Source organism: Hyperolius riggenbachi, chromosome 2, assembly GCF_040937935.1.
Source record: "Hyperolius riggenbachi isolate aHypRig1 chromosome 2, aHypRig1.pri, whole genome shotgun sequence".
In the NCBI taxonomy this organism is placed as follows: domain Eukaryota; kingdom Metazoa; phylum Chordata; class Amphibia; order Anura; family Hyperoliidae; genus Hyperolius; species Hyperolius riggenbachi.
In genome coordinates, this window is record NC_090647.1 from 219,994,501 (window position 1) to 220,014,408 (window position 19,908).

The 19,908-nt window shown below is 42.1% G+C and overlaps 1 protein-coding gene across 6 annotated transcripts in view; it reads right to left on the reverse strand.

The window, feature by feature from the left end:
- Positions 1-19,908, reverse strand: part of TMEM131 (transmembrane protein 131) — a 248,280-nt gene that overhangs the window by 172,318 nt on the left and 56,054 nt on the right. For all 6 annotated transcript variants that reach the window (XM_068268162.1, XM_068268161.1, XM_068268160.1 and 3 more), the window contains exon 3: positions 17,664-17,704. In XM_068268162.1, the coding sequence (XP_068124263.1) occupies positions 17,664-17,704 (41 nt within the window). The remainder of the gene's footprint in view (positions 1-17,663; positions 17,705-19,908) is intronic.

The following is a 19,908-nucleotide window of genomic DNA, read 5'->3' on the forward strand; positions in this document are numbered from 1 at the left end:
GTTGAGATGTTATATTGGTTTCACTGGTAAAAATAATTGAAATGGGAATATATTTGTTTTTTGTTAAGTTGCCTAATAATTATGCACAGTAATAGTCACCTGCACACACAGATATCCCCCTAAAATAGCTAAAACTAAAAACAAACTAAAAAATTACTTTCAAAAATATTCAGCTTTGATATTAAATTAGTTTTTTGGGTTCATTGAGAACATGGTTGTTGTTCAATAATAAAATTATTCCTCAAAAATACCACTTGCCTAATAATTCTGCACTCCCTGTACATCTGACCAGTACTGGCAGATTATCCAACAACTCTTCCAGACATGCAAGGTGAGAGTGCTGAGTATCTTGCTGCATGCAGTCTGATCTATTTCTCTGAACCATTTCTGGAAGACAAGTTTGTTGTTACAGTACACAGTTATAATATGGAGAACAAAAACTATTAGGGTTTTAGTAGAGTGCCAAAACAAGTCAAAAAGCCCCCCACTTCAGATTTAAAAAAAAAACAAAAAAAAAAAAAACACTACGCTAAGTTCACTTTTGATTTCTTAAAGCAGAAGGTAATTTTCAGTATACTTAGTCACATGAGCAAGAAGCTACTCTTATAATGACAAACAACGATTGAGACTGTACTCAAACAAACTCACAACAAGCCGGAACTCTAGAAATGACAAAAACAACTTGCATGAAATTTACATTCAGTTGCACTAATGGAGGATGTTTCCAAAATGGTTTGCATGCAAAATCATTCCGTATTAGACCCTTTCACCAGTATTGAGGTTCCTCCAAGTTGAAATGGCCCCTACTCTATCCACACCAGTAAGCAAGCAAACACACATTTCATGCTCTCAGACCTGAAATTCATACTTAGGAGTGTCATGTTCTACCATTCTAGGGATCACATGCATGCACATAAATCAGTCTATCAGACATCAGAGGAGAGAAAAAATGCACTTCCATAATGGACCGCTTAAAGACAATAAAGAGTAGAGAAACCGAGAGCCCAATATAGTGTAGTATGTTAAGCATAAATGAATTAAAGGTTATCGTGAGAAAATTATACTCACAAACATGGGTTACCACACAGGCAACCACTGTATAGGCAGGTGAGGAGATTAGACCTGTCCTCACTCAGGGATAAGAAGTCGCTCTCTGTAGATGCGAAAGGGGGTAGATCACCCCTCCACCAGGGGTGGACACGGTATAGCAGTAGGAGAACAGAGGCGCCAGCAGGATAAAAGTGGATAAAAACTTTAAAATTTGCTGGGAGGAAGTGGTGGACTTACCTCCATAAAGCAGACACGAAAGACTGTCTGAATAGTAGTCACATTTATTAATTAGTACCCCAAAACAGTGCAGCGCTACACTGCGCTACACTGAGGCGCTACACCTGCTATTGCTGAAATTCTGTCTTGTCCCCATTTTTATTGCCTGATGAAGCGGGCTGGGCCTGCGAAACGCGTTGCACTGTTTTGGGGTACTAATTAATAAATGTGACTACTATTCAGACAGTCTTTCGTGTCTGCTTTATGGAGGTAAGTCCACCACTTCCTCCCAGCAAATTTTAAAGTTTTTATCCACTTTTATCACGCTTAAAGACAATGGTGAATATGAACATTACTCATGTCTCTAAAAAGCCAAGTAGACATTCAAATAATATATATTAATATATCATATAATAGCACATCTATATCTGGTTAGGCAGGGTCCACATTTCACATTCTGAAACACATTGAATCAGCTCTTTGGTCTACATGGGCTGCCATTTTTACATTTAATGCTAATCTTTATATTCGGGATGTGGTGGTGCGGCGAACAACAGTCGCAGCATTGTTTCGGACTCCACACGCGTTTATTGTTTACTTTGGCTACTGTGGAAGAAAGAAAATCTTTTTCTGCATGCTTCGGAAGGCGGAAGCATCTGAGTCATGAGAAATGCGCCTTGAAGTGCACGTAAGGGCTGGTGCACACCAAGAACGCTTCTGAGCACTCTGAAAAGTGCTTTGCTACTTCAACCCTATGAGAATGTTCCCCCAGCAGAGTTGTTATTCTTCTAAAATCACAAAGGTGTTGCATGTAGCATTTTTGGAGCGATTCAACTTGAATGAGGAAAACGATCATTCAGTTAAAAAAAAAAAAAAGTCCGAAACCACTTCACAAAAAAAAAAAACGCTATCGCAAATCGCTAAGCGCTATCAATTGCAATACAGATTTGGGTGTGCACTAGCTCCAAGTCAACTCCCACTGACCCTGTCCGCTTGTTCAGTGCTGAAATTGTGCTAAAGTGTGGTGTTTGGCATTAATCAGGTGTTCTGAACTCCTTATGCTGAATCTGAACACCAACACTAGTAATAGTGCAGAACTAATACAAACTGTATACAGCTGGACCGCTCAAATGAGACAGCAGCAGACCTGACTAATCAATTTCAAAGTAGCATCCATTTGCATTAATTATACAATTTGCATAAACTCAATTCTTAGCATTTTATTGGTCATCTTTACTACAGCGTGCTACTTTGAGGAAGACCAGAAATGCCTGATTGGCAGTCTGCAAACTAGATAATTTGCCATAAAATAACCAATTACTAGGTTGAAGGTGTGCTTCAAACCAGCAATTCTGGATGACTGCCTAGCTTTTCAGTAACATATTGGAATAATGTTGACTCTTGCTCGGTGTTCTCAAGCAGCATGTTCAATACTTGCAAATAAAGATCCCTACTTCAGGAAGGTCAAATTTACTTTGCATAGTAGAGAAGTTGTAAAATTCAAATTATTTAGAACAAGCAAATGAACATCAAGGTTTTTCCAGAAGACCATATAACCATACAAACAGGATATAATACATGTCTACTGGCATTTGCAACACACGTAGCCAGGAAAATGTGCTCCTAAGCACGCTAAGCCACCTAACATTTTTAATCAAACTAGGACAGTTGTACTAGCTCACTTAGGACACCTCTGGCCCAAAAATGCATGATTAAATCAAAAGCTACTATGTAACCAAATCAGTGACAAATAACATAGTGTAACCACTTAGGGACCACCTGTAGTTCAATCTACGCTGGGCTTGTGATTGCTGAAGCCTGACATGCAGTAGATTTAACTACACCATCACTGCCGGCAGATCTTTGCACCATCACCGACGGCAGATCTTTGCAATCTCTCAACACAGCACCAGCTGTGGGGAGGATTGGTGCCTGTGAGGAGGAATGCAGCCTGCACAAACTGGAGTCAGGAACAGTAGGCAGATGTGGGTTACTGAAATCCTGATAAGTCATAAAAAGTTCTCCCCCTCCTTTCAAACACCTTACCGTCAGTCCCCACCATTCCAAGCTACTGCAAAAGGAAATGGGAGAACCTTGGTATCCTAACTTGCGGCTCCAAAACAAGAATTAGAGCTAGTTGGGTTCATGTCTCCAAGCAGGCCAAAAATATACAATAACACATGATAGAGGGGATATTTTAAATGCTTCTTTGGTTTGCGTTTCCTTGGGGGAAGGAGCCAAGACACTCAGTTTTCTGCCATACCTTGGAATGACCCCGTCTGGAGACACGGATCACCCCATATAGTATTATTTTTAGCTAAAACATAGCTCAGGATCGATGGTAAACCAGATCAGTCTTAAAGGTCCACGTCTAGACTGCTTTGAAAAGGCTACTTATTAAAGGTAATCCTAGGTAAGCTTACCAAACGTGGACAAAGAAAATTGAAAAAAGCTGCCAGGTCTGACAAGTCTTTTAGCTGTCCCATTTAGATTGAGGGGTTCGAATTTGGTGTAAACCACGAGAACATGGCCTTTCGTCAACAGTGCAGGCTAGTGGGGGTGTCATAATGGTGTGCGTCCCGTCACGTTTTCTTGGCAGGTTTTTGATTCCCTAGTATCAAGTGAGGAGTGTGAGTGAGTGTGTCCTTGACCGATTTCAACAAAACTTGGTACACGGATGGGGTTTCTGGGGGTCTCATTTCCCATTTGCACACCTGAGTTGAACCACAAACAGCCAATCAGATTTCACCCATTCACTTCAACTAAAAAAAAAAAAAAAAAAAAAAAAAATGTACAAAGCTGCCATTCTTACAGTAACAAGCCTAGAGTCCCCAAACTTGCCACAGTCACTTGGTGACCGAGGAAAAAAAAATTGGGCAAAGCATGAAAGAGCAAAATTCCAGCAATTTTCAATGGGAAACTGTAAACAGCAGCCATTCTTACACTATTAATGGCGAGGTTCTCAAACTTGGCACACTTGGTCACTGGGTGACTGGGATTAATATTCAGATAAGTGCATGGAGCCTACAACAGCCAATCAAAATAAACCTATTGACTTTCAAGGGGAATATTTAAATTGCTGCTATTCTTACACTGTTAATGGCCTCAAATCTGCTACAGCCAGTCATTGGGTGACTGGGGTTCAAATACTGTAAAGGGGGTGGAGCCACAGCCAATCAGATTTCTTTGCTGGATAAACTGCTTCTATTCAAATATTTTTGATGCCAGGAACTCGAAAGCTTACAAATGTGGTCATTGAGTGACTGTCAAGGTTACAAAAAGTGTGTGTGTGTGTGTGTGGGGGGGGGGGGGGGGGAAGCCAAAAACAAATTTCACTGGGAAAAAATGTAAACTGCAGCCATTCTTACACTGTTAATGGCAGGGTTCTCAAATTCCACACAGTTGGTCACTGGATGACTGGATTTAAAATTCAGAAAAGTGGGTGGAGCCTAAAACAGCCAATCTAAATTCACCTATCGATTTTCAAGGGGAAATATTTAAATCGCTGCCATTCTTACACGGTTAATGGCAGAGATCTCAACCCTGGTACAGTCAGTCGCTGTATGACTGGGGTACAAATTCAGAAAAGAGGCGGAGCCACAAACAGCCAATTAAAGTTGTATTATTGTTGATGCCAAGGACCCCAAAGCTCACAAACTTGGTCATTGAGTGACTGTGTGTCAACGTTAGATAAAGTGGGCTGAGCCAACAACAAAGAAAATACATACCCAGGCAACGCTGAGGGTATAAATAGGGTCTTGCAAACTAAGGAGACAGATGTGGTTTCATAAAATTTTGCAAGTATTTAAAACTCAAACAGTAATTTTTTTTTTTTTTTTTAAACGTCCCCTATGATAATAAGCAATGAGGGTGCTACACAAGGAAAAACTGCAAGCTACTGTTGTTTTGATGTTTATAGAATTACAGCACATATTAATGGATACAAACTTCTTCATGACTCACTGCGTTTGCTGCAGGAATGTACACAATGACAAGTCATCACAATAAGCCACTGCCTCCAAGGGCGCTGTCACATCTTCGGTTCCTTGCTTAGCTGAGCCAATCAAAAGTAGCCACTACACACACCCTTCCAGTTTTTTTTTTTTTTTTTTTTTTTTTTTTTTAGAGAGAGAGAGGAATTCATTTACATCACAACACAATGACTCACACAAAGTGAAGCATAGCACAAACACAAAACCTAACAGCAGCAAACCCATTCAGTGAAGTAAAATATGTGAAACTAGGTAGTTCATTTCTTCTAGTTGAACAAATTAGTAACCTATTTGACACGAGCACACACACACCGTACATATCCTTTTCACAGAAAAAATGGATGTATAAAAATATTAACACGGCTGGAGACTTCATATCCATCATCTCCATAAATGAAAAGAGTGGAGTGCGCTGTAACCAAACAACTCAGCATTTTTCTCCATACAAAACCCCGAAAAAAACCACTAAGGTTAGGTTCACTGAGGGACGTTGCAATGCAACTTTATGTGGGCACCTGACCGCAGAAAGTCGCACCGCAATAGTAAGTCTCTGGAACGTGCACAGTAAATGTGGTGCGTTAGGATTCAACCCACTACAGTATTCCAACGTCCTGCATGCAGTGTGTTACTGGATAACGCGGGCATTAACAGAGGTAGTCAAGTATACCTTTCATTGACTCTATGTCACCTAATGGTCACAACGCGCAGTACAACTTTTTGGTTCCACTGCATTTCTGTTATACAGGAAATGCAAGGCATTGTCCCACTGTGAACCTAGCCAGATAGGAAAACTGATAAGATTTTGCAAACACCAGCTTTAAAGATGGCCACACATCATACAATTAAAAAGTTCCAACTTTACACCAATTCGATAAATATGTGCGGTTGTCCCAAAAAAAAAAAAAAATTCAAAACAGATTCAAGTAAGTTTGAGTCTTAAGCTGGCCACTAACGGTCCAATGTCTTTTTTTTTTTTTTTTTTTTTTTGTAAATTCTTTAACTATTTTTTTTTAAAGTATAACATAGATAGACAAAGCAACATTTGAGGTAATACAATCTTACAACTAGGAAACGTGTACATCAGAGAGTCAAGTATAAGTGCGAAGATACAATGCACAATTTTACAGCAAACCAGCGCTGAACCGAATAAAAATGTATAATTGACCTAGCAAGTTTCACATAAGCAGGGCAATGAAATAATACAATAAAAAGAGAATAGCACATCAGATGAGGATCTTTAACAGTTAGAAAAGCTACTGGGTGTCTGGGAGCCCTGAGGGAACATACATCCCAGAACACCTGTAAAGGTTGCGAGATGGTAAGGCCCACATCTTCCATGCCCAGGCTCTATTAGGTATATAGGCTATCATTCATAAAGCATTTCCGCATGCGAAACTGCTTAAAACAGCTGACTTTACCGAACACTCAGCAAGTTCGGCATTCATAAAGCCTCTTTCCGCCTTGTGCTGTGATTTTCGTAAAACATTTAACAAAATTGTGATTCATAAAGATTACCTCAAGCGGTATGAGAACGGGAAATACCGCTCCCTCTTATGTGGCGATAACAATGTAAAGTGAATGGAGACACAGACCTCCCAGGCAGTTGCAGTAGAGCGGAACATGGGAAAATGTATCACCTCGGCAGCTTCCTGTGTCTCCGCAAGCCTACCGCCTGCCTAGTTCGGGAAATCTCCGCACTACTATCGCACGTGAACACTTTTTTATGAATGCCCACCCAGAAGTCAAATGCCGGCAGCGGTGTTTTCCCGCACTGATTCTCCTTACCGAGAGCTCTGTTATGAACAATACCCTAAATGATGTAAAACGTTTAGTTAGAGGTGCTTCTAAGGTCTCATCTCGGTTGGACAGGAGCTATCCTGGGGATAAGGACACTAATAGGAAGAAAGAAAGGTAGGAGGAAAGAACAAGAAAGAAAAGATTGAGTTCACGTGGCGGGACACACCTCTCAAATAGCTATCAGGTAGGTGCTAGTTCACCTAGTCTTTGTGAGTAACAATGTAGGGAGGAGCTTAAGTCAAAGTGCTCACGGATGAGAAGCAGAGAGTAGATCCTTATATTTGTCAGATTCCAAAAATTCATGCCAAGGCATCCAGGTACGGGAGCATTGCCCGGTAGTGTTATGAATGGAAGCGGTTAGTGATTCCATCTCCTAGATAAATTTGAGCTCCGCTATCTATTCTAAAATTGAGGGAGGATTAGTATCCTTCCAGTGTCTGGTTATAGAGACTCTTGCAGCCTGCAATAGATGTTTCGTTAAGGATTTTTTGACTTTTTTAATTGGCTTCTGTGTATGATATAAGAGATAATAAGCAGGATCTGGTATCGGGTCTGCATTCATGAGCTCCTTCATATAGAATTGTACCTTAGTCCAGAAACCTTTGATCAAATGACAATCCCATAGGATATGAAGTAACGTCCCTGTGTGTTGCTTACATCTCCAACATTTTGGATCAGCAGTGGGATACATTTTTTGTAATCTGCTGGGCGTAAGGTACCAGCAAGTTAATATTTTGTAATTAGATTCTTGGATCCTTGAGTATATCGAGGTTTTATGGTTTAATAGGATAATTTTATCCCACTGCTCATCCGTGAAGGAAATCTGCAGATCTGTTTCCCATTTTTCTTTCAAAGAGTGTGACCAGGTCTCATCAGTGCATAACCATTGATATATACAGGTCAGGGATTTTCTTATTGGACCTTGACCACTACATAGTAGTTCAAATGGTGTTAGAGGTCTAGATAATTGGTCTTTTGAACCAGTTGAGCGAGCAAAATGAATGAATTGCATCAGACTCCAGGGATCAAGGAATGGGCAATTTCGCAATTCTTGTAATTGCTGAATTGTGCGCCAGGTCCTACCTACCAGTAGATCTTTAACCCTGATAGCAGTGCCCATCCTCCAAGGTACATATGTGTTACTGTGACAACCTGGGGGGAACATTGTATTATCTAGTATAGGTAGCAAAGGTGAGGGCCAAGGTGAAAGATTGAATGACTTGCGATACTTTAGAAGGTTACTTAGAGTGGTTTTAACTGATAAAGATACCAAGGGTGGAGATTTAATATACCAAGGCATAAGTGTGAGATCCTGTTCAACCAAGGCTGATTCTACCTGGACCCATCTCTTCTGAGCAATATGTCTGTGCCAATCGACTACTCTAACCAGCCTAGCAGCCGCATGATATGCTAATGGCCCAATTTCTAGCGAAAAATCGTTCGAGAAATTCTGATCGGATTGGTTGTAAATAACCTCAGTTGATGGGCAAAATCGATAATGAATGATTATAAAAACAATTGTTCGAATGAATTTTCGTCAAACCAAAATTTGGATTTTCTTGTTGGTCGTGATAGATAGGAAGCAATGATTGGTTAGTTGATGGTGTAGTGAACGATTTTTTTATCCAATCAGAATTTCTGATCGCTCGAAGGATTTTTCGCTAGAAATTGGACCGTTAGTGGCCTCCTTAAGTGTTCAATTATTTTTTCCATAATTAGGGAATACTTAATTGTCATACATTGGTCAGATTTTTGGAATGTTGGTCATAAAAATTGATTACAATTCTTAAATTATATTAAAAAAATATTTTAAAAATTGTAAAAACATTGTACGCTGTGTGGCACCTTAGTGAGTGGTCTCAGTAAGCTCCAAGTGGAAAACAGAAGTGAACATCGCTTAGATTTCATGACTTTTATTAAGGTACAGACCAACCAGCAAGCGCATGGTGAACCAAAATTGATTGGAGTGTGTGAGGGCCCGTTTACACTATTGCGAATCCGCATGCGTTTCCTGCATGCGAATTCGCATAGCCAATACAAGTGGATGGCCCTGTTTCCACTTGTCAGTAATCCTGAGCGTTTTTCTGTGCGGGAGAAATCTGCACGGAAGAGCAATCAGAATTCGCACCCCGCACACGCTATGCAAATCGCCGCTAATGTATTTAATAGGGAAATCGCATGCGGTTTTGGCATGCGGTTTTTACCGCGATTTCGCATAGAAACTAATGTTAAATGACACAGGCAGTGACATGGTTAAAATCGCATAAATACTAACATATGCGAAATCGCGGTAAAAAAACTCATGCGATTTCGTCATGGGGAATCAGCGGCGATTCCGCACCGCACAAGTGGAAATGGGCCCTGAGGAGCTACAATGGTCCTAAAAGCCCCCTTACTAAAATGCTATGGAAAACAAAAAAGTTTGCTTTCTTAAAACCATAAGAATTTGCAATAATTCAGGTTGGAGTGAGCTTGAGATGTCTCCCAGTGTATCACTGCTGAATATATGCAAACTAACCATTGTTGCCCTTAGAAGCTAAACACACCTCCAGATCCGCTGGAATGCAATGATGTGTCAACTTGTAATTTGTACAGAGCCATAATAATCCAACATGCATACAGACTGTTTCGGATTGGGTGATCCTCATCAGTGCATGGCATGGATTAATGTGGCTCTATGGAGTAGGGCTTGAAACACCCAGAGGTGCAGACTAACCAGCAATCTCATGGTGAACCATGTGCTGATGAGGATCAACCAATCCAAAACAGTCTGTATGCATGTTGGATTATTATGGCTCTGTACAAATTGTCCATGGAAGTGGAATAATTGGGCAATCAAAATTAGATGAGTGTCCACCCAAGCAAAGATATAGGTAATAAAAAAAAAAAAAAACTAAAAAAAAATTACTTTTTGCACTTCTTATGATTACACTTTTTATTTAAACTGAACACAGCTCATAATTGACAACAGACCCTGTACGATATGAGGATACCACCCACAACTTAGGATTCTACAGCCCTGTACACACCCGACTAAAGTTGGCACCGATAACCACCTCAGCCGATAGTCAAGCGTGTGTACAAGCAGTCCCCGACCCACTGCTCCACAAGCAATCTGCCCAGCAGATTAACTTGGCCGAGCACATGTAACAAAACACGCTGTCAGCTACACACCTGGCACGTCTGTACAGGCCAGCCAAGCAATGTCACCCAAGGGTATCAGGTCCCGGTGACATCCATCAAAGGGGCGTATTATTATTATTATTATTATTAATAATTTAAAATGCGCCAACATACTCCGTGGAGCTGTACAAATCAAGACACAAACATGGGGTACATAATACAGACAATGGTGTACACCAATATACAAGATACATAATTAGTGACAAAATTCAAAAAAAAAATGATACAAAATATAGAATTGGTAAGGACAGTGAAAAGTAACATGATGAATAAAATGTATAATGATTTCCAAGACACAAAAGGGTGGGAGAGCCCTGCCCTTGCGAGCTTACAATCTAAAGGGAATGGGGGGGGGGGGGGGGGGGGAACAAGAGGAGGGGTAGTATACAATAAAATATATAGAAGCTGTGTGTTTTAAGATACCTGGTAGGAGTGCAATTTGGTCTTAGGACTAAGGGAAGTGGCCTAGGGTAGCACATATGCTTGTCGGAAAAAAAATCATTTTAGAGAGCATTTAAAGTTAACAAAGGTTGGCGAGTGACGGATGTGTTGTAGGAGGCCATTCCAGAGGAAGGGTGAAGCGCGTGCAAAATCTTGTAAACGTGAATGTGAGGAGGCAATTCTACAGGAGGACAACAGAAGATCATGTGCCGATCTGAGATTGCGATTTGGTTTGTATCTGGAAATTAGTGAGGATATGTACTGGGGAGAGAGATTGTGGAGAGCTTTGTAGGTTAGGGTTAGGAGTTTGAATTGGATCCTCTGGTTAATTGGCAGCCAGTGAAGAGCTTGACAAAGAGGGTCAGCAGAGGAAGATCGAGAAGAAAGATGAATGAGACGAGCAGCTGAGTTCAGTACTGACTGGAGCGGGGCAAGTCTGTTAGAAGGTAGTCCACAAAGTAGTATGTTGCAGTAGTCTAGACGAGAAATTATAAGAGCATGTATTCACTTTTTAGTTGTGTCTTGAGTGAGAAAAGGACGGATGCGAGATAGGTTTTTGAGTTGGAGATGGCAGGAGCTGGTTATGGAGTGAACATGAGGAATAAAAGAGAGAGAGGAGTCGAATATTACCCCCAAGCACCGTGCTTTGGGAACTGAAGTTATGGGAGTGTTATTAACATTTATTGTTACTTCAGGCAGAGAGGTGGCCAGAGACGGTGGAAACATTATTAGTTCTGTTTTACTCATATTAAGTTTTAGGAAGCGAGAAGACATAAAGGAGGATATAGCAGACAAGCAGTCAGGAACACATTTGAGGAGAGAGTTAAGGTCTGGGGCAGTGAGGTACAGTTGTGTATCATCTGCATACAGGTGGTATTGAAACCCAAATGAGTTGATTAAGTCACCAAGACCGTGCATGTAGATGGAAAAAAGGAGGCGACAAAGGACAGAGCCTTGAGGAACCCAGACAAAGCATGAGGAGAAGACATCTGATATGAGTAGGAGACTGAAGGATCTTCCAGAGAGGTAGGGAAATAGCCATGTGAGAGTGAGGCCCTTTATTCCTACATTTAAAAGTATTTGTAAGAGTAAGGTGTGGTCGACAGTATCAAATGCTGATGACAGGTCAGGAAGGAGGAGTATGGAAAATTGACCTTTGGATTTAGCTGCAAGAAGGTCATTGGCCACTTTGGTAAGGGCCGTTTCCGTGGCATGGTAAGAGCGAAAGCCAGACTGGAACCGATCAAGTAGGGCGTTAGCAGATACAGTGGTGTGAAAAACTATTTGCCCCCTTCCTGATTTCTTATTCTTTTGCATGTTTGTCACACTTAAATGTTTCTGCTCATCAAAAACCGTTAACTATTAGTCAAAGATAACATAATTCAACACAAAATGCAGTTTTAAATGATGGTTTTTATTATTTAGTGAGAAAAAAAAACTCCAAATCTACATGGCCCTGTGTGAAAAAGTGATTGCCCCCCTTGTTAAAAAATAACTTAACTGTGGTTTATCACACCTGAGTTCAATTTCTGTAGTCACCCCCAGGCCTGATTACTGCCACACCTGTTTCAATCACGAAATCACTTAAATAGGAGCTATCTGACACAGAGAAGTAGACCAAAAGCACCTCAAAAGCTAGACATCATGCCAAGATCCAAAGAAATTCAGGAACAAATGAGAACAAAAGTACTGTAATTGAGATCTATCAGTCTGGTAAAGGTTATAAAGCCATTTCTAAAGCTTTGGGACTCCAGCGAACCACAGTGAGAGCCATTATCCACAAATGGCAAAAATATGGAACAGTGATGAACCTTCCCAGGAGTGGCTGGCCAACCAGAATTACCCCAAGAGCGCAGAGAAAACTCATCCGAGAGGCCACAAAAGACCCCAGGACAACATCTAAAGAACTGCAGGCCTCACTTGCCTCAATTAAGGTCAGTGTTCATGACTCCACCATAAGAAAGAGACTGGGCAAAAACGGTCTGCATGGCAGATATCTAAGGCGCAAACCACTTTTAAGCAAAAAGAACATTAAGGCTCGTCTCAATTTTGCTAAAAAAACATCTCAATGATTGGCAAGACTTTGGGGAAAATACCTTGTGGACCGACGAGACAAAAGTTGAACTTTTTGGAAGGTGCGTGTCCCGTTACATCTGGCGTAGAAGTAACACAGCATTTCAGCAAAAGAACATCATACCAACAGTAAAATATGGTGGTGGTAGTGTGATGGTCTGGGGTTGTTTTGCTGCTTCAGGACCTGGAAGGCTTGCTGTGATAGATGGAACCATGAATTCTACTGTCTACCAAAAAATCCTGAAGGAGAATGTCCGGCCATCTGTTTGTCAACTCGAGCTGAAGCGATCTTGGGTGCTGCAGCAAGACAATGACCCAAAACACACCAGCAAATCATCCTCTGAATGGCTGAAGAAAAACAAAATGAAGACTTTGGAGTGGCCTAGTCAAAGTCCTGACCTGAATCCTATTGAGATGATGTGGCATGACCTTAAAAAGGCGGTTCATGCTAGAAAACCCTCAAATAAAGCTGAATTACAACAATTCTGCAAAGATGAGTGGGCCAAAATTCCTCCAGAGCGCTGTAAAAGACTCGTTGCAAGTTATCGCAAACGCTTGATTGCAGTTATTGCTGCTAAGGGTGGCCCAACCAGTTATTAGGCTCAGGGGGCAATTTTTTTTCACACAGAGCCATGTAGGTTTTAAGTTATTTTTCTCACTAAATAATAAAAACCATCATTTAAAACTGCATTTTGTGTTCAATTATGTTATCTTTGACTAATAGTCAACGGTTTTTGATGAGCAGAAACATTTAAGTGTGACAAACATGCAGAAGAATAAGAAATCAGGAAGGGGGCAAATAGTTTTTCACACCACTGTAAATAATGGCTTAATTCTGCATATATATGGAGTTCCAGTAGTTTGAATGCAAATGGGAGAAGTGACACTGGGTGGTAGTTGGTGAGTGTGGTAGGATCTAGAGATCTTTTTTTAAGTAGTGGTGTCACAACAGCCTTTTTGAGTGGGGACGGAAAGATGCCAGTGGAAAGGGACAGGTTAAATAGCAATGTTAGTGCAGGCATGAGAGATGAGGATAGCTGTGGAATGAAATGGGAGGGGATAGGATCCAAAGAACAGGTGGTTAGATTAGCTTTGGATATTATAGAGGAGAGAGAATGTTCAGAGAGTGGAGAGAAGGCAGTTAGAGAGCAGTCATGAGAGGTGTGGAGGTGGGATTTGAGGGCTATGTGGAGAATGCTCTCCTAATTTTGTCAATTTTATCATTAAAGTATGTTGCAAATTCTTTGGCTGATAAGCAAGATGAAGGAAGAGGAGGAGGGGGATGGAGAACGGAGTTAAAGGTGCTGAACAAGCGTTTTGGATTGTGTAAATGGGTGGATATTAGGGAAGAAAAATAGGACTGTTTTGCCACAGAGAGTGCGTTTCTGAAGTTGTTCAAGGTTATTTTATATGAGATGAAGTCCTCACTTGTGTTACTTTTCCTCCAACGCCGTTCAGCTGCTCTAGTGCATCTTTTTAACTGTTTAACCTCCTTGGCGGTAATCCCGAGCTGAGCTCGGGGTATGCCGCCGGAGGTCGCCGCTCAGGCCCTGCTGGGCCGATTTCAGTTCTGAAAAAAGCAGCACACGCAGCTGGCACTTTGCCAGCCGCGTGTGCTGCTCGATCGCCGCCGCTCCGCGGCGATCCGCCGCGTGCGGCGGCGAAAGAGGGTCCCCCCAGCCGCCCGAGCCCAGCGCAGCCGGAACAAACAGTTCCGGCCGGCGCTAGGGGCTGGATCGGGCGGCTCTGACGTCAGGACGTCGACTGACGTCCATGACTTCACTCCGCTCGTCGCCATGGCGACGAGGAAAGCGAAACAAGATAGGCCGCTCATTGCGGCCTATCTTGTTACTTTCGATTGCCGGAGGCGATCGAAAGTACGGATGAGGAGCGCCCTCTAGTGGGCTTTCATGCAGCCAACTTTCAGTTGGCTGCATGAAATATTTTTTTTTTTATTAAAAAAAAAACCACATTGCAGCCTCCCTGGCAAAATAAATAAACCGCCAGGGAGGTTAATGGCTTTGGTCATCCAGGGTTGACGACTGACACGGTGAGGGCGGACATTGACGAGAGGGGCGAAGTCATCCATGACTTTTGTAATGGAGCTGTTGTAGTGTATAGCAGCTGAATCTGGGTCACTGAAGGATTGTGTGAGGAGAGGTGCCAGGGCATCAGAGACAAATGCATGTCTAGATTGCGATAATTTCTGCGAGTATGTGAGCATGCTTGTGCCAGGGTGGTAGGAAAAGAGCAGGAGAGAGAGAAGTTAAGTAGGTTATGGTAAGAGAGTGGTAGTGGATCAGTAGTAACATCAGTGACAGAGCAGAGACGAGTAAATAAGAGGTCAAGTGTATGGCCATCAGTGTGGGTTGAGGTAGAAGACCACTGAGACAAGCCATATGCACCTTAAAGTGAACCTAAAGCCACACAAAAAAAAATGAGATGAACTCACCTGGGGCTTCCATCAGCCCCCTGCAGCCGATCGGTGCCCTCGCAGCTCCGCTCCTATGCCTCTGCAACCGCCGGCGAACACTTCCGGATTGGCCGTCACCGGCCGATAGGAGGCCACAATAGCAGCATAGGGGGCGATATACAGGCTGGGAACGCGAACAATCACTCGCGTTCCCATGCCTGTCGGCCGGTGACGGCCAAACCAGAAGTGTTCGCCGGCGGGTGCAGAGGCATAGGAGCGGAGCTGCGAGGGCACCGATCGGCTGCAGGGGGCTGATGGAAGCCCCAGGTGAGTTCATCTCATTTTTTTTGTGTGGCTTTAGGTTCCCTCAACAATCAAAAGTTCAAGTTCCTGTCATACTGGTACCTAATCCAGTGAAATTTAACCTCCCTGGCGGTAGTCGGAGAGGTGCCGGGGAACTTGGGCAGCATAGTTAGCTAGCCTAGTACTAGCTAACATTTAAAAAAAAATTAATTAAAAAAAAAAATACCTCCTGCGGACGCAGCCACTTAAACTGCGTACCGCCAGGGAGGTTAAAGTGTACCAGAGCTGAAAAATTAAAAAGATTTTATACATCTCTGGGGCTTCCTCCAGCCCCATCCGCTTGACCGCTCACACGCCGCTGTCCTCCACTGCCCACAGCCTCGGGAACCAGGTCCCCGCACCTCCGTCAGTCGGAGCCAGTCTAGCGTAGAAGTGCGCTGTTTGCGTATCTCTCCAGCAGCCGCCGGAGAGATAGAGGGCGCACTTCTCCTGCATAGCTGGCCGCGACTGACATAAGTGACGGGACCCGGTTCCTGAAGCTGCGGGTAGCGGAGGACAGCGGCGTGTGAGCGGTTGAAGCAGATGGGGCTGGAGGAAGCCCCAGGTATGTATAAAATCTATTTTTCAGCTCTGAGTCCCTTTAACCTGCTTGGTGGTTTGCTTATTTTAGCATTTCTAAATGGAAATTGGTACGTTGTTTACCGCTTTACATTTAAACTATTAAAATAAATCAGATTGTCAATATAGGTAGCCAAAGAGGCTCCCCTTGTATATGCAGCCAAAGAGAGCCCCCTCCAAAGTTATGAGCAGCCAGAGAGGGCCTCCCAATAGACATAGGCCCCCCCTTTTGTATAGGTAGCCATAAAGCGCTCCCCTGGTATAGGTAGCCAAAGCATGCCCCCATCAACTGGAGTGAGATAATCTTACAACATGCCCCATCGACTAGAGTGAGATAATCTTACAACAGGCAAACATTTATTAAACAATATAAAAATAAGCAACTTCAGTCGTTAATTTACATACAGCAAGGTTGTTCATTAAGCCTGTATAAGTCAAAAGCTGCATCTACACGCGTAGATGCGGCCGCGATGCTCCTTATCAATCGAGCCGCGAATGCGGCTCGATTGATAAGATCCGACAGGACGGATCTTGCTTCCGCCGATTCCCTGCTCGCTCCCCGCTAGGGGACAATGGCAGGGAATCGAGCGGAAGATAAGCGGCGCGGGGACAAGCGGGAATCGAGCAGGTATTGATGCCGGCGGGCACGCGGAAGAGGCGATCCGGCGGCTCAATGTCCCATCGTGTAGATGGGGCTTTAAGCCCCATCTACACGATACGATTCTATTTACGATTCGATTAAATCCGACATGTCCGATCCTGATTCGATGGCAAAAACAAAGGGAAATCGGATTGTATCGAATCGAATCAGGATCGGACATGTCAGATTTAATCGAATCGTAAATAGAATCGTAATTGAATCATAAATAGAATCATATCGTGTAGATGGGGCTTTAAGCATAATGCAGAGAAATTAACATAACAAATCTTTTTAAATTATAAAAGGTTTCATTTATGAACAGAATCATGAAGTGTTAGCGAGAGATTTAGTCCCCTACTCTGGTCACATATGGATAAACGACGGCATATTTGTCTAGTTAAAAAAATTCTAGTCCTAGCAAGTGTCAATCAATTTAAGTAGTGCTCGTTATTGACACATTCTACCCACAGCATTTTCACTAAAATTGTATGTTCTCTGTATCGCAACAACCACCTTGTTAATCCTTAATGTAAATTTTAAATAGAAGAAAAAAAAAAAAAAAGCAGAAATCCTTGATGGGATGTGAATATAGGACGCAAGCACAACAAGTAAGCCACTCTATAGCCAGTGTTTCTAGGCAAATAGACTTTCAAAACTTCTAATGAAAGGGTTTAAATACAATAGGAAGATGTGTCAATATCCTGAAGGAAAAGAAAAATACTTTCCATTAGATATAATGTCTCTCTGGCAGTGAAAGAGTAACACTACAGGTATCACAAAAGGAAGCTGCAAAGGTGCCTCCAGCTATAAATCAATAGGCTTGACAGCTGTAGTCATAGGATCTTTTCTCTTGCTTTCCTAGTGTGCATTTACATTCTTTACAGAGCAATTCCAAGAATTCTAACAGGGAGGGACAGCAACAGAGCACACAACTTACCTTTTCTGTTGATATGAACCAAGGCCAATTGTAGTCTCCGTCTGCAAACAAACAAACGGCAATTAAATTTCCCTTAATAAAGCATTGCATGGATTTAAGAATCAGCTATTTAAAGGTGGCCATACACACACATTTTTTTAAATATCTGATTGTAACCGGCTGTAGCTGTCCCAACTACTTTCCCCAAAAATAAAAGGTGATGAATACTGTGTTTAGAATCCACATCCCTGTGACAGCTATGAATTTAAGGAAAAATTGTAATTTACTACCATGGGGTATAATCTGGTGTTCCACAGGCTGAACCTGATAACTTTTGACCTAATTATAAAAGACATCTGTACAATGTTAACTGTTCCCTAGACAGGTTAGAAAAAACCTCCCCAAGTGCTAAGGTATCCATACCATTTCCCCAGATATTACTTTGGTAGTGATACCTTAATAAACACTTCCTAATTAAGGCCCCTTTCACAGTGGGACGTTGCGTTTGGTGCGACATTAAAGTCGCACAATGTTAGCAGTACCAGATGCTAGGAAATATCATGCGGCTGCCTGCCTGGTCAGGATGGTCGATTGGCATAGGCATACTGCTCAGAAGAGATGGATACAAGTAGAATCTGCCTTGGTTGATCAAGATCTTACACTTTTACCTTGGTACTCAAAGTCTCCACCTACAGAATCTCTATCAGTTAAATCTACTCTAAGTAACCTTTCGAAATATCGCATGTTAAGCAATCTTTCCCCTTGGCCCTCACCCTTAATGCCTATACTAGATAACACAATGTTCCCCCCAGGTTGTCACAGTAACGCATATGTACCCTGGAGGATGGGCACTGCTCTTAGGGCAAAAGATCTCCTAGTAGGTAAGACATGGCGTACAATTCAGCAGTTACAAGATCAGCGCAACTACCCATTTCTAGACCCATGGAGTCTAATGCAATTTATCCATTTTGCGCACTCAATCGGAACGAGGGACCAACTGTCCAGACCTCTAACACCTTTTGAACTACTATGTAGTGGCCAAGGTCCAATAAAAAAATCTCTGACCTGTATATATCAATTATTATGCTCTGATGAGACCTGGTCACACTCTTTGAAGGGAAAATGGGAAACAGAACTACAGGTTTCCTTTACAGATGAGCAGTGGGAAAAAATAATCTTGTTAAACCATAAAACCTCGATATGCTCAAGGGTACAAGAATCTAACTACAAAATATTAACTCGCTGGTATCTTACACCCAGCAGATTACAAAAAATATATCCCACTGCGGACCCAAAGTGTTGGAGATGTAAGCAACATACAGGTACGTTGCTTCACATCTTATGGGATTGTTATTTGATTAGAGATTTCTGGACTAAGGTACAACTATATATCAAGGAGCTCACGGATGCAGAACCGATATCAGATCCCGCTTTTTATCTATTATACCACACACAGAAACCAGTTAAAAAAGTCAAAAAATCCTTAATGAAACATCTACTGCAGGCTGCACGAGTCTCTATAACCAGACACTGGAAAGATACTAATCCTCCATCAATCCTAGAATGGATAGCAGAGCTCAAATTTATCTGTGAGATGGAATCATGAACCGCCTCCATTCATAACACTACTGAGCAATGCTCCCGCACCTGGATGCCTTGGCATGAATTTTTGGAATCTGACAAATAAAAGGATCTGCTCTCTGCCTCTCATTCGTGAGCACTTTGACATAAGCTTCCCCTCCCCCTACATTGTTATTCAATGAAACTAGGTGAGCTAGCACCTATCTTACAGCTTGTAGGGAGGGAGGTCCCGCCACATAAACCTAAATCTAAACTTTCCTGTCTTGCTCTTCTCTTTTACTTTTCTTCACTCTCTCTTTCTACTAATGCCCCTGTTCTCAAGATTACTCATGTTCAGCTAGGAGGAGTTCCTAGAAATATCTCTAAGTAAAGGTTTTACGCCACTACGTTATAAATAAAGCCCTGGCGTAAGAGATGTGGGCCCTACTATCTTATAATCTCTATAGGTGCCCTGGGATGTGAGTTCCCCTTTGGGCTCCCAGACACCTAACAGTTTTTCTAAAGGCTAAAGACCCTCATCTGATGTGCTATTCTAATCGGATAGCGTTATTGTTTTATCTTGTGTATGTGAAACTTGATAGGTTATGTATACATTCCTATAGGTTCAGCGCTGGCTTGCTGAAAAATTGTGCATTGTATTTATCGCACTTATACTTGACCATTTGTTGTATACTCCTCCTAGATA